The sequence below is a fragment of the Chiloscyllium punctatum genome, chromosome 37 (assembly GCF_047496795.1).
Source record: "Chiloscyllium punctatum isolate Juve2018m chromosome 37, sChiPun1.3, whole genome shotgun sequence".
Classification (NCBI taxonomy): domain Eukaryota; kingdom Metazoa; phylum Chordata; class Chondrichthyes; order Orectolobiformes; family Hemiscylliidae; genus Chiloscyllium; species Chiloscyllium punctatum.
Window position 1 is genome coordinate 63,304,987 of NC_092775.1, and position 26,955 is coordinate 63,331,941.

General features: G+C 44.7%; 1 protein-coding gene across 1 annotated transcript; it reads right to left on the reverse strand.

The window, feature by feature from the left end:
* Positions 1-13,542: 13,542 nt before the first annotated feature.
* On the reverse strand, positions 13,543-22,900 carry LOC140463203 (troponin C, skeletal muscle-like). Its single transcript, XM_072556996.1, has 5 exons — positions 22,873-22,900; positions 17,425-17,568; positions 17,190-17,304; positions 13,676-13,812; positions 13,543-13,565 (listed from the first exon to the last, which is right to left on the reverse strand). The coding sequence occupies exons 1-5, from the start codon at positions 22,898-22,900 to the stop codon at positions 13,543-13,545; spliced, it is 447 nt and encodes a 148-aa protein (XP_072413097.1).
* Between the last annotated feature and the right edge of the window lie 4,055 nt (positions 22,901-26,955).

The window sequence follows — 26,955 nt, forward strand, 5'->3', positions numbered from 1 at the left end:
GCACCACCTTTTCCTTCGCTACATCGATGACTGTATCGGCGCTGCCTCGTGCTCCCACGAGGAGGTTGAACAGTTCATCCACTTTACCAACACCTTCCTCCCCGACCTCAAGTTCACCTGGACCATCTCAGACTCCTCCGTCCCCTTCCTAGACCTTTCCATTTCTATCTCTGGTGACCAAATCAACACGGACATTTACTATAAACCGACCGACTCCCACAGCTACCTAGACTACAGCTCGTCCCCTCCTGCCCCCTGTAAAAACGCCATCCCATATTCCCAATTCCTTTGTCTCCGCTGCATCTGCTCCCAGCAGGACCAGTTCCAAAACCGTACAACCCAGATGGCCTCCTTCTTCAAGAACCGCAATTTCCCCCCCAGTTGTGGTCGACGATGCCCTCCACCGCATCTCCTCCACTTCCTGCTCCTCTGCCCTTGAGCCCTGCCCCTCCAACCGCCACCAGGACAGAACCCCACTGGTCCTCACCTACCACCCCACCAACCTCCATGTACAGCGTATCATCCGCCGTCATTTCCGCCACCCCCAGACGGATCCCACCACCAGGGATATATTTCCCTTCCCTCCCCTATCAGCGTTCCAAAAAGACCACTCCCTCTGTGACTCCCTCATCAGGTACACACCCTCCACCAACCCAACCTCCACTCCCGGCACCTTCCCCTGCAACTGCAAGAAATGCAAAACTTGCGCCCACACCTCCCCCCTTACTTCCCTCAAAGGCCCCAAGGGATCCTTCCATATCCGCCACAAATTCACCTGCACCTCCACACACATTATCTATTGCATCCGTTGCACCCGATGTGGCCTCCTCTATATTGGGGAGACAGGCCGCCTACTTGCAGAACGTTTCAGAGAACACCTCTGGGACACCCGGACCAACCAACCCAACCACCCCGTAGCTCAACACTTCAACTCCCCCTCCCACTCCACCAAGGACATGCAGGTCCTTGGATTCCTCCATCGCCAGACCATAGCAACACGACGGCTGGAAGAAGAGCGCCTCATCTTCCGCCTAGGAACCCTCCAACCACAAGGGATGAACTCAGATTTCTCCAGTTTCCTCATTTCCCCTCCCCCCACCTTGTCTCAGTCAAATCTCTCGAACTCAGCACCGCCTTCCTAACCTGCAATCTTCTTCCTGACCTCTCCGCCCCCACCCCACTCCAGCCTATCACCCTCACCTTGACCTCCTTCCACCTATCGCATTTCCAATGCCCGTCCCCCAAGTCCCTCCTCCCTACCTTTTATCTGAGCCTGCTGGACACACTTTCCTCATTCCTGAAGAAGGGCTTATGCCCGAAATGTCGATTCTCCTGTTCCTTGGATGCTGCCTGACCTGCTGCGCTTTTCCAGCAACACATTTTCAGCCCCAACCTTCATCTTCCTATTGCATTCTCAGCTACCTTTCCCCTAGCCCCAACCCCCAACCCCCTCCCATTTATCTCTCAGCCCCCTAGCCCACAACCCACATTCCTGATGGAGGGCTTGTGCCCAAAACATTGATTCTCCCTCTCCTCGAATGCTGACTCATTTGCTGTGCTTTTTCAGGGCCACACTGTCTTCTCTGGTGACCAACCAAGTAGTCAGAGAGGCCCAGGACCTTGAAGGATGTGTAAAACTTCCCCCGCTGTCCATTCACCTTCCAACAACTTCCTTTGTTCCTAAACTAGATTCCAGCACAATACCTGTTTCTGCACTTAGATCAGGCACAGTATTCTACTGTCAGCCCAGCCAATCAAAGTTGCACTGCTACTTAAACATGCAGGATAATGGAAGTTCAGGGGTGTGTGCCAGCATTCATTTCTCAGTTCTGAAAGATTTTTTTCCTTGGAATATTGTCTATCTCCTTTCTGAATTCTCCAATTCCTTCTCCATATGATGGCGCTACTTATACGCTCACACAAAGGGTCCTTTAGGTGTTCCAATCTTCCCATACTAGGGCCTGCTCATATTTCTCCAAATTCATTTTGACCTTGTCTGACATGTTTAGGTTCACTATTCTCCAAGACTGAACATTGACTATTCAGGCTCTTTGATATCAACATGTACTGTACTTAAGGAGTGAAAATGAAATGCAGCCTTTGTATATCACAGATTAGTTCTCATATTTAAGCTTTTTATAGTTGGTTTATAGTTGGTTACCATGCAATATTATCTCTGGCCCTGTAACTACACACACTCTGGTCATGCCCTTGGATGCACAGGCATCTTTGAACACTGCATGTTGAGCCGAGTGTAGGGCTGTGTGCTCTTTATCCAGTTGGCTACCTTCCCTTGCTTTATCTGCATCAGATTCTGGTAGATATGTTGTTTTGCCCAGCTATCACATGTAGGGCAAACATTTACTTCCATCTGCTTACCATTCATATTCTGTTGCTTATTGATCAACAACTTAATAATTTTGGCATGGCCTTTGAAGACCATTATTCCTGTAAACAGTTGTTCTACTATCTTTCATCCCATGTCGTCCTTTTCTTTGACTGCCTGGATTTTATGTCGCATCAGACTCAGATTATCTCCTGGAGGTTTTCTTGCTCCTAAATTGCTGCCAGAACTTGGCCTGAGGAGGTAGTCTGGTAAGCGGCTAAATTAATTTTCAAGTTTAACTAATTGGCAGTCGGCTGCTGCTGCAATTTGGAATGTGAGTAATGACTCTGGCCTGTGGAGGTGAGTATTTGGCTCCTAAATTGTTAACTGACTTTTAAGCTGCTTCGTCTGGGCCTGAGGAGGTGGTCTGGTGGGAAAGTAAGTGAAATGGCAGCTGGTAATTCGGTACTAAACAGCGTTGTCTGGGCTTGTGGAAGTTTTCACCTGTGCTAAATTACTTACCTGAAATTTTACAACAAACCTTAATTTGGATGACGCGTGATTCAGAACTGCTGCCACGAACGCCAGGAGAAAGACGGTCGGGCGGGCAGAGAAAGTTAGGCACAATACGTGCAGAGACCGCTCATCAAATTCACACTTTGCCACTGATCGATCCGCAGCTCGAGCAAAATTGACTTGGGCCCAACTGTGTTGTCCTGTCCTGTGGTTTCTAAGTGTTTGTTTTGGGTATGTCTGCTTGTTCTGTGCTTCCTGAAGGCTGCTTTGTCAATGTCAGGTGTCCCACCTGGCTGTGTTTGTTCAGAGCTGAAGGGTTTGTGTACTTTTGTCAGCAATTACACGCTTGAGTAACTTTTATTGCCTAGTCTGTCAATCACTCACTGCCTGTGTTCTGTTAGCTCTCTATCTCTGTTTTGTTTTCCCTCTAAACCTAATACAGCACTTAGAAATCATCCCAAGACGTCCAGGACGCCATGGGGGCACAGACATCCGCCATCTGCCAGGAGATGCCAGCTGTGAGAGCTGGGCAAACCCAACCACGTGGTGAGAACTGCCCAGGGCCGAAAATGAAGAAGAGCATCCTGAAAAGGCATGGTAAATACGTAGTCTGCAAGAACAAGGTAGGAGAGGCTCTTGTTACACATGGGTCACCGGCAGACACCGTACTAAAAGACACAGGGGACAGCCGTTACGTTATCCCCTTCACAAGGGACCTTTACACCTGGTCCCATGGGAACTGGCCATATGGGGGGGTCCTTCAAAATTGATAAAATTGATTACTGGACCACAACCATTACAGGGCGGCATGGGGATCCCTCATGGGACACTGTCTACATGTTGCAATGTCTTGCAAAATTTCGGGATTTGCCAAACACCACCAGCCCTCTAAAGTTAAAGACCGCAGCAAAAAATCTCCGACTGTGGAGACCCCTACCACCCAGGGCACAGCCCTGCCATCCTACACCCCGCAATACCCTAAACTTCCCTTACCTGCCCCAGAGTCAGACCTGCTGCTAAATGAAGTGGCTGCCTATGTTACCATGCAGGCCACGAGAAGCTCGCAGCAGGATACAGCAGCCGCTGAGCATTCTGAGTCACTACCGCTGCCCAACTCCGACAATAACATCAGGCTCACACACAGCACGGCTATTCCACTGAAAAACCAGGGCACTGAATGCCAGCTTCCACACATTATGATTGGATCTACTCCCCTTGATAAGCCCTGGACCCATGCAGAGGTCCGGGCCATGTTACAGGATGCCACAGACCCTTTGATTTTTTTTTCTTTCTTATTTCTTTTATGGACGTATCCCCTATTTATATATATTTTTTTTAAATATAACCCCCACACTACCGCCTAAGTGCGGTAGTGCTTATTTTTTCCCCAGCACCCATGGTATGTGTGTGCAGGTGTGGGACACAGTGAAAGACACAAAGTGTACGAATCTTTATTTAATTTCCACCACCAGGAAGATAGGAAAAACACCCAAGTGGCCAGTGTCAAGCACTGCCCTTCAAGCCACAGGGCAATGCTGTGTGATCAAAACAGTGAAGGGGAGGGTAGGGACTAAATCAAAATAGAGTTGGAGGGAGAAATGATGCACTCCACTCCCTGCGGCGCCCACCTCTCCCTGAACGACTCCAGGGTGTTGGTGGACACCGCGTGCTCCTTCTCCAAGGACACCCGGGCTCTAACGTAACCCCGGAAGAGGGGCAGGCAGTCGGCCCTAACGACCCCCTCCACGGCCCGCTGCCTGGAACTGTTGATGGCCAGCTTGGCCAGGCCCAGGAGCAGACCCACGAGGAGGTCCTCGGACCTGCCCTCCCTCCTCCGTACCGGGTGCCCGAAGATCAGGAGCGTGGGACTGAAGTGCAGCCAGAAACAGAGGAGAAGGTTTTTGAGGAAATCAAAAAGGGAGTGCAAACGCCCACACCCAATATATACATGGTCCACGGACTCCACAGCGCCACAGAACAAGCAGTTGGGCTGGGAGTCCGTGAACCACCGCAATCTGCGGTTACAGGGGACTGCTGCGTGCAGCACCCTCCACCCCAGATCCCCGAGAGAAAGGGGGAGGACTCCCGCGTAGAGAGCCCTCCACTGGGGATCTCCACCGCCCGGTGGCAAATGGGCACGCCAAGGCGTGTCCGGACGGTGGATGAGGGAGAAGAGGTGGACGGTGTGCAGCAGCAGTCGATACAGGGCCTTCCTTTTTATATCTTTGAAAGCAACAAAATTAAAATTCCGGAGGCGGCTCAGGTTGTGGGGCACAGGCTCCCGCGGGAAGTACGGGACCTTGGGGCCAATGTGAAATTCCGTCCGGGCCCACAGACCCTTTGAAAAGACTACTCCCATTTTATAATTGGCTGCTACAAATTTCCACCGTTTACAACTGTCTGCCACAAGATGTGCAGACCCTGTTACAACTCGCCTATGGTACCCATTGGGCGACCATTCGCCCTACCATTAACTTCCCCACCCAACCCTCGGACACCGCTGCAGACCGGGACAGATGGCTGGACAGCACTGTAAAAGAGGTGATAAAAACTAGCGCAAGACAGCATGCAGACTTTGGTGTTGACACCTGGTGTCTGTAGAAAACAGACGAGCCACTGCCAGACTTCATTGCCTGCTTTAGGGAGGTCTGGGACTCTTCAGCAGGCATTCCCTTAACAGAGAATGAGAAGCTGGCTGTACAGACTCTCATCAATTGCATACTCCCTACATATGCTCATGTATACATGCTACCTAACTTAACCTGGCAAACAACGTCCTGGGGGACACCCTAACCACACTCACTGACCTGGAGAGGAATGGACTGTTCACCAAAACAAGACAGATGGGGCATTCCCCCGAATTGCACAACTGGACTGCCCTAGGGACACAGCCAGACTGGTACAGAGACCCGCCCTCGGGACACAGCCAGACTGGTACAGAGACCCACCCTCGGGACACAGCCAGACTGGTACAGAGACCCGCCCTCGGGACACAGCCAGACTGGTACAGAGACCCGCCCTCGGGACACAGCCAGACTGGTACAGAGACCCGCCCTCGGGACACAGCCAGACTGGTACAGAGACCCGCCCTTGGGACACAGCCAGACTGGTACAGAGACCCGCCCTTGGGACACAGCCAGACTGGTACAGAGACCCGCCCTTGGGACACAGCCAGACTGGTACAGAGACCCGCCCTCGGGACACAGCCAGACTGGTTACAGAGACTGATAGAGTTCTTTAAAGGACCATGCTGGAACTGTGGCAAACCAGGACACTTGGCTACTTGCTGCTGGTTACCACGCAAGCAAGGATAGCCTGGCCCCTTCATTCCCCCCACCCCACTCCATTTCGCTAAACTCGGTCAAGCCCCCACCAATCAAGTAGAGATTGCCCAACTTGAGCAGAAGTCATTCTGCAACACTCCAGGCCAATTTCACCAAGCTAGCCTTAGACACTACCCCCTCCTACGAGAACCCCTATTGCTAGCAGACCTCCCGACTTCACTGTGGGTACAACACCCTCACCACGCAGGCCAGATGAAGTCTGCCCCACCACACATTGTCACACTGAAACAAGGAGCCATCTTGCCATATATACGACAATACCCACTGTCCCCGGCAGCAGTAGAAGGCATCAAACCAATGATTGACTCCCTGCAGCAGGGTATCCTAGCTCCACCAGCAGGAGCATTAGTGCTACACATGACCAGGTCAAGGCCACGTTACCCACACTCCAATCAGTGCCCATTCATCCGTTCCAACCCGAGGACTATGTCATGATCAAATCACTAAAAAAGGATTCTCTCTCCCCTAGGTGGAAAGGCCCGTACCCGATCCTAATGACGACCCGGACTGCTGTGAAACTGGAAGGATGGCCCGAATGGCCATATGCCACACTCTGCGAGAGGGCTCCACAACCAATGACCAGGGACCACACAGAGGAAGACACTACTCTGAACACCGAGGATGGATCCAACTGCTCACGTCAGCCATCACCATCAGCACCCTCGGCCTGATCTGTCTGACCAACACACTGCGGCTTGCTGGTAAAAAGGGACAAGGGGCAGCACATTTCATAACCCGCCATAACTTACGGGCCAACACCTTCTTCAAAATGGCCCATGGGTATGCCCAGTGATTTATTCAGACCCGCTGCTGGGTCTGCACTAGGGTCTCTGTCCACTCTCACAGGGGCATTCCCTTAGCCTCAATCCCCTTAAACATATCTGACATGGCAGAATGATGGCTAGACCCAGACAGATCCCCTGAAGTTACCACACTAGCCAAGCCCAACTATGGGGACAACAGCCCAGCCCGTTGGAGGTCAGCGGGGTACCGCCTGGACAAATTTAAAGGGTGGTTTTACCCAGCCTACAATCTCTGGGTTTTACCCAGCCCTGACCATTGCTGACACTGACACTGACACACACTGGCCACCTGCGGGATCCATCTGTTTAAAAAGCACACAGCCATCTGGATGGGAGGCTGGCTGGAGCCGGTGCACAGACTCCTTGCTCCTAACTCCGGCAGCATGTCAATCCGCTGCAGAAGGCAGCATTTTAAACCTACTGGTCTTCAATAGGACCATCAGAACACCACCTTCTTCACCATCTGGACAGAGACCCAGACCCGTCATCTCCGGACCTACAACAGCACCTCTTATCTGTGGCCGCAAAGCCTACCGCTGGTTGTTGGTATCCTGGACTGGGAGCTGCTATGTCGGGTACGCCATACCATTCATGTATCACTCCCAGTCCCCTCCCTTCCCAAAGCCCATGACCTGCAGCAGACGAGCCCTCACTGCCATTGAAGCAGCTCTTTACCTGATGTCACCCCACTCTATAACCCTGCGGTTACAGGTAGAAGCCCACAAACTCGCCGCCACACTGGAGGAGGTGGCAAACTCCACAGCAGGTGCACTCACCCAGCTGAATGCGGAGGCTGTTGCCATCCGAACTGTGGCTCTGCAGAACAGGATGGCCCTGGACTACCTGCTCACTGCAAAAGGGGGCACATGTGCCCTTATTGGTGCTGACTGCTGCACTTACATTCTTGACTCCAGTGAAAACACCACAGACCTGGCCCAACATATCCGACAGGCAGCTTCTGTCCTATGTGACCAGAACACCCGTTGGGACCTATGGGACTAGGCAGCATCCTGGCTAGGGTTATGGGACACAGCCCTACTATAGGGACTGATAGCCATCATTGCTATCATTATCGGTCTTATAGTGCTAGCCATGGCCATCCAACTGTGCTGCTCACGCCTATGTGCAATCCTGTTACCCTCTGCCCCCCTTACCACTCAGCTAGCACAGATCCACTGAGAGAAGATCCCTGCCCCTGGGATAGCCTCTGCTGGGTTAGACTCGGACACTGAGAGCTACCTGTCCAATACGGAGACCCCCCCACCTGACAATTCCTCTGGCTCTGACTACATTGCCCCTTCTCATCCCTCCCCTAAGAAAAACAAAAAAAAGGGAAATTGTGGGAAAAGATTTGCTAACTCATGATAGGCCCACAAAAGCAAATTGGCCAAATTGTACCAGGACACCCAGAATTTCCGAGCAGCTCACAAACTGGGTCAGCCTGCACGCAGACAATGGAAGCTCCCATGGACATGACAAGAGGTCTCAAAGCCCTAAGGGCAGTTTCACAACCCAGCAACAGCAAAGCCACACAAAAAGAGTAGGACAGACAGACAGGCACCACAGGACAATGGAAGCACCTCACCACTCCAGAACAGACTTTAACACCTACCTGTGCAGATGAATGGAACCATGATACTGTCAGGATGTTGCATTGTGTGAAGAAACAGGACATTCAGCTGATAAACTGTTTTCCAATTCGCACCCTTGCAACTAAATTACTCCATTTCCTTAAACATTGTGTTTTCCCATTTCTTAATCAGTGTCATTGTGCAGCATTTCTATAAATCTGGTCTCATCCTCAGCTCTGAGAGGAGAAATCAAATTCTCTGGGCAGACTGTCAGTTCTGTGTCTAACAATTTGTCAATTTCATTCCAAGCTGTGTTTTGTGATCTCTAACCTAACCAAATTTCTCCAACAGAAGTTAATCAGGATTCTGTAAACAAGCAGTTCCAAATATATGACCTTTCTAATGAGGGGCATTTTTGTAAAGCCTACTTTAGCCACAGTCTCAAGCTTGCTATTGGGTAAAAAAAAGAAGTAAAATCTGATCCCACAGTATTTTGAACTGTTTAGGTAATTGCAGAATTACAAAAGCAAGCAAGAAATCAGTGTGAAAAGGTTAGTTGTATTCCTTGAGCAAATGTTTCGATGCAAAAACGAGGCCAAATGCATTATCAGGGAAGATAAAGTAATGGTAAAAACATGGTCTCCAAAAGACTTTGGCACAGGAGGAAGGCAGAGGCAGGTTGTTAGGGTCACAGCTTCAGGAGTTAAACAACTGAAAATTAGGTGCAGATGTAGATAATTTGAACAAATTTTCACATCCAAATTTCGAAGGAAGAGTGACAAAACCACATTTTAAAATACAGAATGAAGATGTATTTCTCCGCAAGTTGTTTGTGGAATCTAACCAAGTGTCATTTAATGGCTTGATAGAGTTGTAAAGTGATAGAATTTCATCCCCATCAGTGGAGTTCTAACAGATGCATTCATGAAGAAAGGAATACTGGAAAGTATGCAGTGTGGAAATAGTAAAGCTTCATATGAAATGAAAATTTAGTTTAAAATCCACTTACAGCATGAAACATAGAGTCCCTACAGTGTGGAAACAGGCCCTTCAGCCCAACAAGTTCACACTTGCCCAGCAAAGGGTAATCAACCCAGACCCATTCCCCTATATTTACTCCTAACCTAAACATCCCTGAACACCATGGGCAATTTAGCATGGCTAATTCATCTACCCTGCACATCTTTGTGATTGTGGGAGGAAACCAGATCACTCAGAGGAAACACACAGATGGGTGCAAATTCCACACAGACAGTCACCCAAGGCTAGAATCGAACCCAGGTCCCTGGCACCATGAGGCAACAGTACTAACCATTAAACTACTGAGCCATTGCATGCAAGTAGCTGGAATTATAAACTGCAGTTGCAAGTCAGAGGGACTGTTGTTTGGTCTCTCAGGCTGAAGTGAGAGCGAGGTTGTTCTCCATTTGTCCAGCTGTGTCACTGTTACTTTATATTAGAGTTTATTTGAAAGACGCTATAAGAATTGGTGGAATTTAATATGTTTCCTAAAGTGCCATACTAAAGGTAGCACAGAATTTGGAAGAGTCATAGATATGTTTGGCACGGAAACTAAAGCCTTCTGTCCAACTTAGACATGACTACGGATATCCTAAACTAATCTAGTCCCATTTGCCAACACTTGGCCCACATCCCTCTAATCTCTTCCTATTCATATACCCATCTAGATATCTTTTAAATGTTGTAATTGTACCAGCCGCCATTACTTCCATAGTCCTTTGAGCAACTCTTTAGGGTGTTGATAAATAATGCAGTGCAGATGGCAAATGTCTAGGAAGGCATAAAACTGTCAAAGAATTGTAAGGTCCCAAAGACAGATGATAGCGGTATCTTGTAAACATCATGAAATTATGGAAGGACCTAGAAATGTCCAGTTGTCCATCATTGTTTGTGTATTTATTGGATACAGTGTATAGATTAGGGGGATATGGCTAACAATGGCATCAATGTTGCATAGAATTATTGGGTAACTTGAAGGGTATATAAATGTTGTATTTCACTGGTGAACTCAAAGTCAGTGACCCCTGATCTGAACTGGCTTTTAAAAAAACAACTGCATCCCATGTGAAGGTCAGATTCAGGTTGGTCTCTGGCCGCTCCCACTTAGGTGGTAATAGAGCACTGAATAATGATCGCTTGTGCTAAGGAATGCGAGACATAAGACGACTCTTTCATTCTTCTACCTCCAACTCAAGTAAAGCTCTTCAATGGCTAGATGTCAACTCTTCTTAATCAACTAGACAAGCCACATTATTACACATGTCTGCGATAGTTGTTACTTGAAACCTGACCTTCTGGTTCAGAACTTAGGCCACCACCACTGCTTCAAAAGGGCCCTGCTCTTGATATTGTCAATCAACCTGTTTGTAAATTTTGTGATACGACTGTGAGCCAGTGGAATTGTTTCTGGGTCTCCTGGCTCAGAGATAGGGGCTCTACCACTGTGACATAACATCTCTTCGTTTTTATGAACCTGCATCAAATCATCCATTATTCTGGCACATCTTTTCTTAAGTAAAACAGCATCACCCATGCCATTAGTTAAAATAACAAGTTATAAGAGTTATTAATATTCTCACAGTTAAAAATGCCTGGACAGAGTTTTTGGTAATATAATTTTACTTTAAATTGTTTTCATTGTTGATTTGCCAAGGTTTAATTGAATAGAACAGTAGACTTGAGGGGCTGTCTGGTCTATTCCTTCACCAAGCTTTAATGTTTTTGCACTCGTTAATTAATAACACCTGTGGAGAAAAGTCTACATTTCTCCTGATCCGCAATTAAATTTGACTTTAGAAACATTATATAGTTATGGTGATATATGTGTAGTTATCATTCCTGTTTCATGATTCATCAGTGTATTTCATGCTTTAAAGTGTATGAGACATTTGCCATCTTGTCATTGTTTATCACATTAAGGATGGCACGGTGTCTCAGTGCAGGGAGCTGGGTTCAATTCCTCCCCAGCTGACTGTCTGTATGGAGTTTGCATATTTTCCTCCTGTCAGTGTTTCCTCTGGATGCTCTGGGTGCGCTTGTTGCCTCTTACAGTTCAAAGACGCACAGTTAGGTGGACCGGCAATGCTAAATTGCCCATAGTGTGCAGGAATGTTGTATGTTTGGCAGATTAGATGTGAAAAATGCAAGGTTGCAGGGCCAGGGAAGTGGAATGATCTTCAAAGGTTTGTTGTGGACTCAATGGGATGAATAGCCTGCTTGCACATCATAGGGATTCTATGGTTACACATAATTGCACAATTATTCATAACGATCATTTGAGTGAGCTTTCACAAATAGCAGCTTGTTGTGTGATAGATCAAGCTACAATTCAGTTGGAAGCACGCTTGTCCAGTGAATATAAGGTTATGGCTTCAGTCTGACATTAAGACCTGCTGACAAAAGGCCAGAGTAATATGGATGGAATGTTGCACTCTCATACACTTTGTCTTTTGGGTGACAGCTGTGGATTCTGGGACATTATCGCAAGAACAGATTATCTAGTTATACGGAATTTGCGGCATAGAGGTTGGTGATTGTGTTTCCTGAAAAATACTTCGCTGGCTGTTACACCCATTGGGACATCTTGCGGTCATGAAAGTTTACCGCATCCAACGCATCATCCTTAAACAGTTCCGACAACTCCAATTATACCCTACCACCAAGAACCTCTACCCCTCCCCACCCCTCTCTGCAAGGATCATTCCCTTCGACAGTCTTTGGTTTGTGCCACCCTCCGCATAGATGCCCCCAAACTTCCGGTAACTTTTCCTGCAAAGATGCAAAACCTGCCGGTCCACCACCCCACCTCACCTCCATCCAGGGCCCCACACAGTGGTTCCAGCTGAGACAGAGGTTCATCTGCCTCTCCTCCAACATACTTTGCTGCATCAGGTGCTCCTGATGTGGTCTTCTCTACATCGGGGAGACCGAGCATAAACTTCGGGAACGATTCACTGAACATTGTAGCCGGGCCCATAGGAGCCATCCGGAACTCCCAGTCACTCCCTATTTTAACTCCCTTCCCACTCCCTTTCCGACGTGATCATCCTTGACTTCCTCTATTGCCTTAATGAAGCACACTGCCTTGGCAGCCTACAGCCCGGAGAAGTCAACACTGAGTTCTCCAATTTCAAATAACCTCCTTCCCAGCTCTTCCCCCTCCCTTCCACTCCTCCCTGTCACCAACCAGGTTCATTCCTCCCATTGACCAACCAGGCCACACCCTTTACCTCTCTTTGTCTGTCCCCACTTCACCATGCTGTCCCCTCCACCTCCTTTATCTGCAGCTCCCCCTACAGCCTCCCCCCAGTGCTGCAGAAGGGTTACACCCGAAACGTCAACTTCTCCACCTCCTGATGCTGCCTGGCTTGCTGTGTTCTTCCAGCCTCTCCCCTGTTAAGAAAGATGTACCATATAAATGTAAACAGTTCTGGTACCAAGATACAAACCTCTTTTGAAGGATGTAATTGAACGTTGTTACCTGCAGAAAATAGAGCATTAAAATCCAGAGAATAAAAATCGAGAGAATCTGTATCACTCACTAAATGAAATGCAACAGTAATTTGCTGGAAAAGATGACATTACCTTTATTCAGAAATGGTTTGAATAAGTTGTGTAGTATTCTACGCTGCTAGCAAAATCATTAAGAGTTTCATGCACGGGGGTTCGTTCTACCTACTCAGAGAGAACCATAGCAGCTATGATTCTATATGCTTCAAGTGTAGCTCCGGTCCAGTCCAACAGATTTGCTTTCTTTGCAACCATCTTGCGTATTACAGATATCTGATCAATTGGCTGTAGAAGAGGGTGGCAACAACATACAATTCATTAAACCATTGAATCATTTATGTTTGGTGATCTGGGAAGTAGGACTGAGCATTTGGATAATAGGACAACAGATTCTGTATGAGAGCTGTGTGAGATAATTCTTTAGTAATGAAGTGCTGAGGAATGTTGATGGTTTAATTTATCATCTCCAACCATTCTGTAAAGTGAAGAAGATATTTGATTGAAAACATACATGTTTTAAATACTCCATCGTAAACCTATGTAACATCACCAATGAATTGAATTCATTATATTATTTCTACATACCATCCAAGTCAAGTTTGCCATCATTGTTCTTGTCCCACTCCCTCATGAGTTCATTAACTTCCTCATCTCCAAAATGCTCCCCACCAGAATAGATCATAAACTTCAGCTCGACACAATCGATGAACCTATCTACATTCCTGGAGTCAACAAGAAAAGTCACCAATCCAGCAATGTTATCTGCTTCACCAAAATAGACATTTCCACACAAGAAAAGGTCAGATCCATCTAATTTCCCTTTCATCCAGCCATTCCTCTTACATTATATACTCTAATCATAGTAATCCATTTTAATCACGGCTGTACAACGGATCTAAATATGATGTATGAACATCCCAGGAAAGAGATTCAGACACTCTAGGTTCAAATTTCCATCCAAGAATGCTATACTTGCAAGAATGTCTGAAATTATTTATGACCTGGATTGAATAGTGTGTCCTCTACTCTGAAAGCAACTAAAAATAATCTGTCATTGTAAACCCTTGTTCCTTTCAATTTTATCTAGTTTCCCTTTAATTGCTACTGTAATCTTTTGTATTCTCTGTTATTCCAAAATTTTGGTCATGAAAGCATTTGTGAATAACTTATACTTATAGTCTCTCGTTATGTTCTCCATAACTTTTTACATGGATATGAGTATTGCTGGCAGGGACAGCATTGTTGCCAATGCCTAATTAATCTTGAATGGAGTTGCTTGTTCAGCTATTAGGTTTGGTTTGATTTGATTTGATTGGAATTGATTTATTATTTTCACATGTCCCTAAGTACAGTGAAAAGTTTTGTCTTGCAATCAATAGAGGCAGATCATAGCAAACAAGAATGTTACAGATTGTAGGGTGCTTAGACAGACCAAGGTATTCAAGGTGACGACTGCACAGGAGGTGCACAAAAACAAAGTCAACATTAGATTTTGAGTTAGAGAGGTCCATTCAGTAGTCTAATAATACCAGGGAAGATGCTGTTCTTGAACCTGTTGGTGCATATGCAAAGCTTCTGCATCGTCTGCCTGATGGAAGAGGTATTAAGACAGTATTACCAGGGTGGAGATAGTCTTTGATGATGTTGGCAGCATTTCTGTGGCAATGAGATGTGTAAATTAAGTCCATTGAATTAAGATTGGCTTCCATGATGATCTGGACTGTGCACACAACCTTCTGTAGTTTCTTACGGTCCTGGATAGAGCAGTTGTGGACCAAACCATCATACACCCACATACAATGTTCTCTATGGTGCGTCTGTAAGAGTTAGTGAGGATCCTTATCAACATGCTGAATTTCCTTAGCCTCTTGAGGAAGAAGGTATTGTTGTGCCTTCTTGATCATCACATCTAGTGGGAGGCCCAAGATAGTGTCATCATTCCAAGGAATGTCATGCTTCCAACCCTCTCCATCTCAGCTCCATTAATGTAGATAGGGGCGTGTCCTCCTCCTTTCTTCCTGAAGTCAATGATCTGTTCTTTTCTTTTGCTGACGTTGAGCGAGAGATTGTTAGCATTGCACCACAACAGCAAGCAATCTATCTCCTTCCTGTATTCTGACTCATTATTATTTGATATCCAGCCTACAAAGGTGGTATCATCAGCCAACTTGGAGAGGGCATTTGTACAAAATTTGGCTGCACAGTCCTGGGTGTACAGGGAGTACAGGAGGGGTCTAAGAACACATCCTCGAGGAGTGACAGTGTTGAGGATTATTGTGGAGAAGGTGCTGTTGTCTATCCTCACTGACTGCGGTCTTTGGGTCAGGAAGCAAAAAATCCAGTTGCAAAGGGTGGAGCTGAGACCCAGGTTGAGGAGTTTTGAAATTAATCTGGTAGGGATTATGATGTTGAACACGGAGCTGGATTCGATGCATAGGAGCCTGATATAGGTGCCTTTATTATCCAGATGTTCCGGGGATAAGCGTAGGGTAGGGAAATTGTGTCCTATGTGGTCTTATTTCATTGGTAGACAGGGGATCGATTCAGGCTGGGAGGCTAGAGTTAATATGGGCCACGACTAACCTCTTGAAGCACTTCATGATTATGGAGGTCAAAGCTACTGGGTGGTAATCATTAAACCCACATTGCACACGATTTCTTTGGTACGGGGATGATGGTGGCCCTCTTGAAGCAGGTGGGGACCTCAGATTGTAGCAAGGAGAGGTTGAAAATGTCAGTGAATACTTCCACCAGCGAACACTGATCTGCACAGGTTATTATTGCACAGCAGGTCTCCATCTCAGGCAATAATTTTACTTGGTCAAAAAGACTGATCGGAAATCTGTAGCAGTAACAGAGGGAGCTCGTGTGTGTGGGGCTATTGGGGCAGCATAAAAAGCATTCAGCACATCAAGGAGTGAAGTTTTTTGACAGTACGGTTAAGATTTAGGTACAGTTATGTTGGTCTGGGATCACATTTTGTCCAGAGAGGTAAGGAAGGCACATTTTTTCTTTAAAGGACACCAGTGTACAAGATCAGTTGTCATCACAATCAATTACAGCTGTCACAGTCTCCACTGACATTCGTTTCATGTTCCAGATTTATAAATTGAGTTTTATATTGCACCAGCTGACAGGATGAGATTTAAACCTTTGTTGTTGAAGCGTTAGTGTGGCCAATGGCTAACTGATCCAGTAACATTTCCAAACTACGCCATCACCTCTCTCAACTAAATATGTCGTCTATCTATACTATCAAAACTTCTTTTAATTTTACATACATCTATGGATCATCCCTTGGTCTTCTTTGTTGAAGAGAAAATAGACTCAACCGTTAATCATTTCCTGATGTGTTTACCCAAGAATTTCTGGTATCGTTGTTATAAATCCTATAAGCACCATCTCGGGAGCCTCAATATCCTTGATATAAAATGATGAAAAGTATTGCATGTGACATACAACGTGCATGAACCAAGGTTCAATATATGTTTGATAATTATCGATTCTGCTAGCAATGTTTCCAACACCTGATGTTTCTATATTTCTGCCTCACTTCTGTTCAGAAGAAGTTGTATTCAACTAGGAATTCATACTCTGATTTTCCCTCTCTATTGATTGTGATCTCTGCTGATATTTTGTATTATTATTTCAGATTACAAGCTTCTGATGTATTTTGTTTGTTTAATAAATGTACTTCATTACTAAAATGGTTTAGTGACAGTAATTTACAAGTAAATTCACCTACAGTCTCACCAGATCATCGGGCTGCTTTCTCATAGGACAGAGATGACTGTTGGTGAGTTTAACCTGAGGGTCACCATGTCTCAGTTGAGGGTTGAGAGGGAATGTCTTTCATAGTAACCTCAGCTGGAGTAGGAGTTAAACCTACACTGTTGGTGTCACTCTGCATTGAAACCAGCTATCCAGGCAACTGAGCTAGCTGGCTCCCTTCCCTATCTGTAGATTCATGTGGTTGTGCTTTTCTGTTTGTTTTGCTGATCTTTGAACAAAGTCTTTCATTTTACAATGTGTACCTCCATGAAACTATTGAATTTCTGCATGGCCATAGTGCCACCAAATTAGTCGAACGGAAACTCACTTATCAAATACACAAAATAATTCTACCAAATGATCTTTGAAGAATCCTTTCACCTCCTCTTTCGTTCTTCTTGTCATTATCATCAAGAGCTCTTCAAAGTCAGTGGTGCCACTTCCTAAGTTAAGAGCACACTGAAATATCAGATCAATCAACTGTTAACTATGAACATTTGAGAACAAAATCATGTTTGAATGAATTGAAATTGCTAAATATTATTAAGAAAATGCTTTCTTACTCTCCTTATCCATTTCCTCAATGCTGGCATTGATCTCTTTTCTGGTGGGGTTCTGAGCCAGGATTTTCATCATTTCAACCAACTGTTCACTGCTGATGTCATCACCACCATCAGCATCAAACATATCAAACACTGCCTGAAACTCTGTGAAAAGAAGTTGAGGTAATTATTATCATGTAATTATTTGTTTCATTCTGTTTCAGAGAATTATTGGCATTAGCTCAGTCAATATGTGCACATCATCTCACAGACAATCAAATGCAGATTAAGTAAGGACAGTGCTGGTTTGGTGTTCCACAGTTCATAGTATTTAAGCACAGATACAGCCATTGAGACTCAATCTCAGTTTCTAAACTCCATATGAGTGTTCGTGAGAACTGTTGCAATCTGAGACTTGACTATCCTATGGGAAACACAAGACATCAATCATGAAGTGAAGTGGCTAAACTATTGTGTTCTAATCAGTGAAGAGTCTAATTAATTTTAATTTAGATTTTATTATCACAAGTGCTCAAGCACAGAATTACAGTGAAAAGTGTATAAAGTCAACACACACGGCTCCATCTGCGGTATAAAGGCACCCAGGAATCAAATATTTAGCTACAAAGTTGGAACAGAAAAAGATTTGATAAGTTAGTTGTTGTTGGAGCTGTACTCATCCAGGCCAATGGGATATATTCCATCATGCCCAACAAATAAAAGGGGGTGTAATGAAGGCTCTAGAACTCTTAACTTGTTGCCAAAATGCAATACCTTATTTTGCAACAACTCTAAAACCACTACAGCAAAGTAATATCCCAGAATACATGAGGAAAAAGCTAATCCAACTCCATCATCGGATGATTACCATGGGAAGATTGTTATGATCACTAGCATACATCAAGACTGGTGGTGACTGGCAATCAGAAGTGAGGTGGTTAAATACTGCCAACAATATATACCCTGCAGGCAATACATCCCAGGAAGGTTATCAACATTAAAATACTCCATCAACTCAGATCAAGTGGACCTGAGCAACCATTAAGAGAGCCTGTGCCTCCCCTGCTGAGGTGGAAACATACTGTTTCATTCTAATGGATTACGGTACCTGATGAGTCGAGCGAACAAGCCATGGGATTGCACTGTAACAACAATCACAAGGGTGTAAGCTAATGTATCGATTCTTTGGTGGACATTCCCCCCACAGATGGATTCTGATCTGATCTGGGAGACCATTTCACCAGAAAGTAAAATAGATTGGTAAATTAATGGGGAATAAAACAGAATTTCCACATACCTGACAATCCCCAGTGTTCTGGGATGTTGGTAAGAATGAACTAAAACCTAATGAGCTCCCTGGCAAGGCTCATCTTGTGAACAGGAAGATCCATTCACTAGAAGAACAGGATGTTGTGGGCAGATGTTCTGTTCACAAAACTCATGAGGTTACAAAACACTGTCAATTGTTTTCACACTGATTGGAGGGACAGAAGTAAGCTTTTTCTGGATTGGTAATGGGTAATGGAACTGTATGTAATTGTTATGGACCAGAGCTGTTTCCCCCATACTATATTGTGTGTCAGCTTTCACCCATTTTCTTTGTTGAAAAGCAACAGATATGTGTTCCAGATTTGATTTGATTGGTTGACCACTCTGCTTTAATCAAAACACGCTTAATCTTATAACTCGGTTTAAAATACAACAAAAAGAAGAATTGGCATAACTTTACTCGAGAAAATTACTGAACAATATAATGCAGTATCTAATCACTAATTATAGGTTATTCCAAGATAAGCTGTATCCCATAAACATGCCCTTGGCAAAGGCAATTCAACAACACAGTTATTATTCTCATGGACTGTCTCTATTCAGTTCATGAAAAAGAAACACTGAACGAACAATCTGCCTCTGGTAATTTTTAAGAGGAGGCCTCTCTGTCTAAGACTCCAATGTACCTGCAGTGAACTCAAGCTTTTAGTTCTGGCAACCAGCAAAAACTGCCTAATATCTGAAAGCAAAACCAAAGCCCTCTGGATCTCTGTGTAAGACAGACCCCTCCCATTCATGGTTCGTTTTCTTACTTCAAAAAGAAGCACCAGTGGAGAAAACCAAACTTGTTTCCAAACTCTCTGTCTGATGGAGACATTTCAGCACCACTGTGGCAGCATCCTCTGCAAGAGAAATAGGACAGAACACATCTCTTAACAGCACAGTGTTGTCACAGCAGGTAATTCAGGGAGTTGTATCAGTGGATCAGAGATCAAAAGAAATGTAAAGGATGAGAACGCAAACGCATGCGTGCGGCGGGGCTTCTGTCTTTCTATTGTGAGACTGAGTTGCCAGAAACTGATACTGTAAATGATCTTCGGATCGTAGAAGCTGTTTGGGACCTTGTTTAATGCTGGGATTTCATGCTAAGAGTTTATTTTTTTTCTCATTTGAACCTGTAATTTGCAGACTGCAAAGATTAATTTGTTTATATGACAGACTCATTAAAATTATAGATTCAAACAAATTCTCCAGTAAAGCACAGCATTAGATCGGCATGGCTTCCCCTGTTTAAGCTAAAATCTATTATCTGAATAATCAATGATCTGAATGGAATAGTGCCCGCCCATCTCGTTTGGATAATTGAGGTTCCTTTGTGAAAAGATGAGCCCCAATAAGTGCAGTGAGAATTTTCATGTTATTCTTAATTTAACAAGCAATTCAACTATTAGAGATATTTGTGCTGGACATCTGTATAGTAGCATCAACATCACCATGTGAGTATGAAAGGGATGGACACCACACATATGCACCATGACAGGATGGATACAGGAATGTAGATGCACAGTGACTTCAGTAAAGAGCCATTGTGTTAGCATTCCATGTAGGAGTTATTGTTCTTCAATAAAAATCTTCACTTCAGGAAGGGACTATATGACAGCCTATGTTCATTGTTTAGAAACGATAGTGGGCTATTCTCAGGACCAGCCTGACCAAGAGCATGCTCGGAGCATCTATCTCTGAGAAGCTGCCTGTGTTGATGCTGCTCCTTCAGCAAGATTATGGTATCCACATCATACCTGCTAAACAAACCAGCCAAGTTAGGATCCAGGGTAGTTTTTTTCAAAAGTGTTGAAAGTGTCCGGTCTGGTCCATAACATGCCATAATTGGAGTCTATCAGGCAAAAGAATGTAAATTAAAACCCCAACAATGACAGGGTAAAGAGTTTTGTCAAATAGTGACAAATCTGAAATGATGGAAGAAACGACGTTATATGTGTAATCATACATGAGTGAATTTGTATCCAAAATCGTGTGGTCCATGCAGAACAGCTAATGTTACAATGTATGATCAGGAGCAAACAAAATTCACAAGTATTAGGCCACCTACAGGAAGGGTATATCATGTGACAATGTTGTGAGGTGAGCGGTTGTAGTTCCTATTTACCCCTCCACAATAACATGATGAACACAATTGCTACTCTCCAAACTGCCAGAATCTACAGAATCCTGGAAGATGATTACCAATGTGTCCATGATTTCTAGGGCCACTCCCTTAAGTACTCTGGGATGTAGACTATCAGGATCTGGAGATTTATCCACCTTCAATCCAATCAATTTTCCCAGCACCATTTTTCTACTAATATTGATCTCCCTCAGTCCTTCCCTCTCACTAAGTCTTGCTTTCTCCAACATTTCTGGTATCTGATTTGTCTCCTCTTTTGTGAAGACAGAATCAAAGTATGTACTCAGCTACTCAGCCATTTCTCTGTCCCCTATTATACATTCCCCATTTCTGTCTATAAGGGACCTAGATTTGACTTCACCAATCTCTTTCTCTTCACATATCTATAGAAGCTCTTAGTGTCAGTCTTCATGTTCCCTGCAAATTAACTTTCACACTGAATTTTGCCCTTCTCAATCAATCTCTTGGTCCTTCTTTACTGAATTCTAAACTGATCTCATTCCTCTGATCTATTATTTTTCTCGACTGGTCTGTATGCTTCTTCCTTGGATCAGATACCATCTCTAATTTCCTTTGCAAGCCATGGATTTGCCCTGTTACACATTTTGTTTTAGTGCTGGACAGGAATAAACATTTGTTGCAGTTCCCCCATGCATTCCTTGAATGTGTGCCAGAGCTTATTCATTGTCATCCCTTTGAGCAACTCTCCCCAATCTATCAAGGCCAACACACGCCTCATATCTTCATAGTTTCCTGTGTTAAGATTCAGCATCCTAGTCTCCAAATCAACTACCTCCCTCTCCACACTGATAAAAAGTTCTATCATGTTATGGCCACTTATCCCCAAGGGATTGGCAATGATTCCCTTCTCATTAGACAGTATCCAGTCTAAGATGGCCTGCTCTCTAGCTGGTTCTACCACATATTGGTGAAGAAAACCATTCCATCCTCGCTTCAGGAATTCCTCCTCTATGGCTTTGTGGTTAATTTCATTTGCGCAGTCTATGTGCAGATTAAAATCACCCATGCTCACCAATATTCCCTTATCACATGCATCTCTAATTTCCTGTGCAATGCCATTCCCAACATCACCACTGCAGTTTGGGATTCTCTATAAGACACCCACTAATTTCTTTTGCCCCTTGGTATTTTTCAACTCTACCCATGCAGACTCCACATTGTCAGAGCTAATATCCTTTCTCACTGTTGAGTTAATTTTATCTCTTTAATCTGAAATGCCATTCCACCACCTTTTCCTTGTTGCCTGTCCTTCCTGAATACTGAATATCCTGGAAGATTCAATTCCTATCCCTGGTCACCCTGCAGCCCTGTCTCCATAATCCCAATTATTGTACCTGGTTACATCTATCTATGTGATTGGTTCATTCACTTTATTGCAAACACTCTACACATTAAGGAACAAAGCCTTTAAGCTTGTCTTTTCAATAATGATTGTCTTGCTCCCAATATTTTTCTGAATAGTCCTGGGTGAATTCTGTCCTTGGTTTCTCTGCCTATCACTGTTTTAGTCCCTTTTCAACCTTTTGTTTTTCTCCTTGCTCCTTCCTTCTCTGACTCCTAACATTGGTTCCCATGCCCCTGGCATATTAATTCAAATGCTCTCACAAACCCTCCCCCCAGGACACCAGTCCCAGTCATGCAGAAGTGTAACTTGTCCAATTTGTACAGCTCCAATATATCCTGTCATTTCTTCTCTGACAAGCACATTGCACTGCTAGTAATCCGATTTCCAAACTTGCTTCCTTGCTTCCTATATTCTGCTGTTAGATTAAAAGAAGAGAAGAGGTCCTATGTCATTTGTACCAATGTGTACCATGACCACTGGCTGTTCACCCTCCCTCTCCAGAATATCCTATACCAGCTTTGAGATTTCCTTACCATAGCACCAGGGAGGCAGCATTCCATCCTGGAGTCTCGTTTTTGGCCACAGGAACACCTGTTTGTTCCCCTTACAATTCACTCCCCTATAACTATTGCCCTGGTGCACATTTTACCGCTCTCCTCTGGAGCAGAACCAACCATGATGTAAGGAGTTTAGCTGCTGTGGCTTCCACTGAGAGGTCATTCCCCTCAACACTGTCCAAAACAGTATGTTGGTTTTGCAGGGAAATGGCGACAGGAGATACCTGAACTGTCTGCCTATTTCCCTTGCTCTGCTAGTGGTCACCCATTCCCTTCCTGCCTGCAGATTCTGAGCCTGCAGTGTGGTCACCCTCTCTCTGTGTGCTATCCACATTACTGTCTGCCTCGCAGATGCTCTACAGCATCCCTAGTCACTGCTTCAAGGAGCTGTAGCTGGAGCCCATCTCTGCACACCTGCTGACCCAGGGGAACTGGAACAGGCCCAGGCCTGCCACATGGAGTAAGAGGTAGACAAGCAGGAGACTGGAAGAACACAGCAAATTAGGCAGCATCAGGAAGTGGAGAAGTCAACGTTTCGGGTGTAACCCTTCTTCTGGACTGGGGGTGGGTGTAAGGGGAAGCTGCCAAAGGAGCAAACTGAGACTTTGAGCTCTCTTGTTCAAGTTTACCTCTTTAAATCAAACCTTGGGAGATTACTTTATATTAAATTAAATCCAGTTATCTGTGGATCTTCTTTCCTGTTGTATGTTCTGCCCTCATAGACGAGAAGCCAAAAAAAGTACTAGAAGCAACAGAAGCTGTAAGGACTCACTTTCCTTACCCACAACTAACCAGTCTGCTGTATCTTGACAACACTCTCTTCACAAAGCATTGCTTCATCGTGATAATTGTTCTGATGTAAATCTTCACCCCGACAGCCAATCACTGCATTGAAACCCTCTGCTGGTTATAAGGGTCAAATGTATCCAACTCTATGACTCTGTGAATCACAAAATACTGCTGGGCGTAATGAACCTCCCTGACCTAAGCATGTGTGAGTTATGAGCCCCTCATACCTGGGCACTTGTGTAATGTTGAACGATGTTTAAAGAAGGTTGTTGATGTCAGGAGGCCTCAAAAGATAGGAGACTCCAACGTTTACATTCTAAGTGTGTGTTAAGGATTACAGAAAAAACACAGGAACATGGGCGTGTAAAATGAGCCATGAGCTTATTGAATGATGAAGCAGGCTCAAGGACCAAATAGGCTATTCCTGTTTCTATTTCTTATGTTCATATGATCTTATTAATCAGTTAATCAGCTGGGATGTCAGTTGTAAATGCTCCAGTCATACAGATGGTCCAAGCATGGAAGGAGAAACTCCCTAAAACAACCTGAGTCCAAATGCAAAAGGAAATCTGCCCAGTGAAAAATACATGCCAAAGAGGATGAAAGACTGTAGACCAGCTGCTCACAGGAATAATAGGCTTGTAAAGCCATGCCAAAACTATTGAGTTGTTGATAATTATGCAACAGAGTATTAACAGTATGCAGGTGAAATGAGATGTTTGCTATGGATGATAGGACTTTCCTAGATAATAGGATATATCCAGCAGAATCTGACACAGATAAAGCAAGGGAAGGTCACTAGTTGGAAATGCAGCACACAGCCAGTCAGCTTGGCTCAATATGCAGGGTCTCAATGTGCCTGTCAATTCAAGGGCATGACCAAAGCATACGTAGTTACAGGGTCATGCAGAATACTACATGGTATCTAATATAATCAGCTTAAATTTCGGAAAGTACCCAGTGAAATATAAAAGCCATATTTCTGCTTCAGCCCTTGAGTATGGACAAATATCAAAGGGCCTGAATAATCAACCTACACACTTGGTGAATGGTGAGCCTAAGCATGGCAGAAAAGGTCAAAACAAACTTGGAGGAATAGGAGGAGCCCTGGTAAGGGAAGATTTGGAAGACCTTCAGGGCTGTTTGTGAGAGAGTGTAAAGTGGTATCAACATTTAGAGAAGGAATTGGAGGGCCTCAATAAACAAACAGACAGACAGCACTGAAGGAAAACATTATTTGGAACTGAGAAACGAATGGTTGCACACACATTTACATTATCTTGCATGTTTAAATAATATTGTGACTTTGATTTGTTATTGCTGTCTTACAGTAGAATATGCTGCTTGGTCTAAGTGAAGAAACCAGAGTTGTGCTTTGCTCTCATGAAGAAACAAAAGAAAGTTATTAGATAGTGAATGGACAGGTGGGGGAATGTTCCACATTCCTCAAGGTCTGTAGCTTCTCTAACTACTTGCTTGGTCACCAGAGAAGGGGCAGGAACCCAGGAATGGTGAGTTAGGCAAGTGTGTGTTAACTTGGGTAGTTACGACAAGTACGAAAAGGATAGACTAAAGTGGGGCAGTGTACAACAAATCAGGAACAGAAGTATCAAAAGATTGCTTTAGTATGTTTGTGCTCAGAAAGCATTGTGTCACGACTTCTTTCAATTGAGTAAATAGTTACACTCTCAAGGTTATAGTTAGAATGAGCTTGTTAGAAGAAATCCCAGTGGACCATTGAACACTGCTGCTGGAATCACAGTGCCTCATAATTAGAAGAACACAGTCTGATCATTTGTGTGGATCTGAACTGGGGAATGGCTTTGGGTGGTGTATGTTTAGCTGTGATAGGCTGTGTAGCTCAACACTGCAAGAAATATGCAGCCAAAATGAGCTGAGTAACTGTGTAAATCTATACAATCATGTAACTCCAGGAGAATGAGAGCAGGCAGCTCAGCATGAGCTGGTTAGAGTACTTTATTTCCAGTTGGGCATATAACATGTTCTGCTTACTGAAACAGACTGTCTTGACATGGTACTTTATATCTCTGTTTTTGACCCCAATCAACGTTTTGTATCTTGAAGGGGTTTATTCTGTTAGAAACTGTAAAGTGAATTTCTTTACCTCTTGGCAACTGTTTTTGCCAAGGGAAGGATCAGACATCATGGGACGGCCCACAAACACCTATCAGTCCCAACATCAGCCCAATCAGCACCCTGCTGTGATATATCTTCAGTGAACGGTGAAGCCAGTCATGGTTGTTACTTAACCTTTACAAAGAGCACTCTAGATCCACAAACCTCTGAAATTATCTGAATGACAGGATCCCAACTCCAATGATGAAATTACTTCCAATTAAGTTCATGAAGTGTATCTTAATTGTCTAACTTATCTAACTTGACCAAGCTCTGAGTCACACTCAGGACCACAGATGAAAACCTGTCTGAAGAAAATTAGAGAGTAAACACTACGAACACCTTGAGGAGAAAGTGAGGACTGCAGATGCTGGAGATCAGAGTCAAAACTTGTGGTGCTTGAAAAGCACAACCAGTCAGGCAGCATCCAAGAAGCAGGAGAGTCAATGTTTCAAGCAGAAGGTCTTTATCAGGTATGTGGGGGCAGAGGGGGTCACCACAAGTGGGTTGAGAGATAAATGGGACGGGTTAGAGCTGGGGGGAAGGTAGCTGGGAATGTAATAATTAGATGAAGGTGGGGGGTGATGGTGATAAGGTCAGAGAGGAGGGTGGCTCAGATATTTGGGCGGGATGATGGACAGGTAGGACAGTCAAGAGGGTGGTGCTGAGTTGGAGGGTTGGATCTTGGATAAGGTGGTGGGAGGGGAGCTGGGGAAAATAGTGAAATCTACATTGATTCCATGTGGTTGGATGGTCCCAAGGCAAAAGATGAGTTGTTCTTCCTCCAGGCATCGGGAGGCTTGGATTTGGCAGAGTGGGAGGGGAGATGAAGTGTTCAACAACAGGACAGTGGGGTTGATTGATGTGTATTTCCCTGAAACATTCCACATGTTGGCATGTCCGTTGCTCTCGATGTGGCCTCCTCTACATTGGGGAGACAGGTCGATGATCAGCAATGACCTAATTGGATGGCTAAACCGACTGGCCAGGCTGAATGTACCCTCCTATTCCTCTCCGGAGACGTTTCAATCCTGCAGATTGTGATCTCTATCTGTAATACACTAGCACACCAGCAGGTGGGGATGTGCACCACATCAGTTCTATTCAGAGTGAACTGTGTGGGTCATTGATTCTGTTTATGATCCTAAACTGCTCAGTTAGAAATATCGGTGTATGCTGAGAAAGGGGGTAAATAAATGTCGGGGTACAGTTCCCAATCACACCCCAGTGTCTATCAGGTTCCGGACAAG

Bases quoted from the DNA above. Each gene is read 5' to 3' on its own strand.
- LOC140463203 (XM_072556996.1), bottom strand. From the start codon at position 22,900: ATGGTTGGTTCTGCTCCAGAGGAGAGCG. The intron at 17,305-17,424 runs GTAAGAAAGCAT...CTCTTAACTTAG, and splicing joins TGAGGAAATGGATAAGGAGA to GAAGTGGCACCACTGACTTT. The intron at 13,566-13,675 runs GTATGTAGAAAT...TTCACTTTACAG, and splicing joins TGGCAAACTTGACTTGGATG to AATGGTTGGAGATGATAAAT.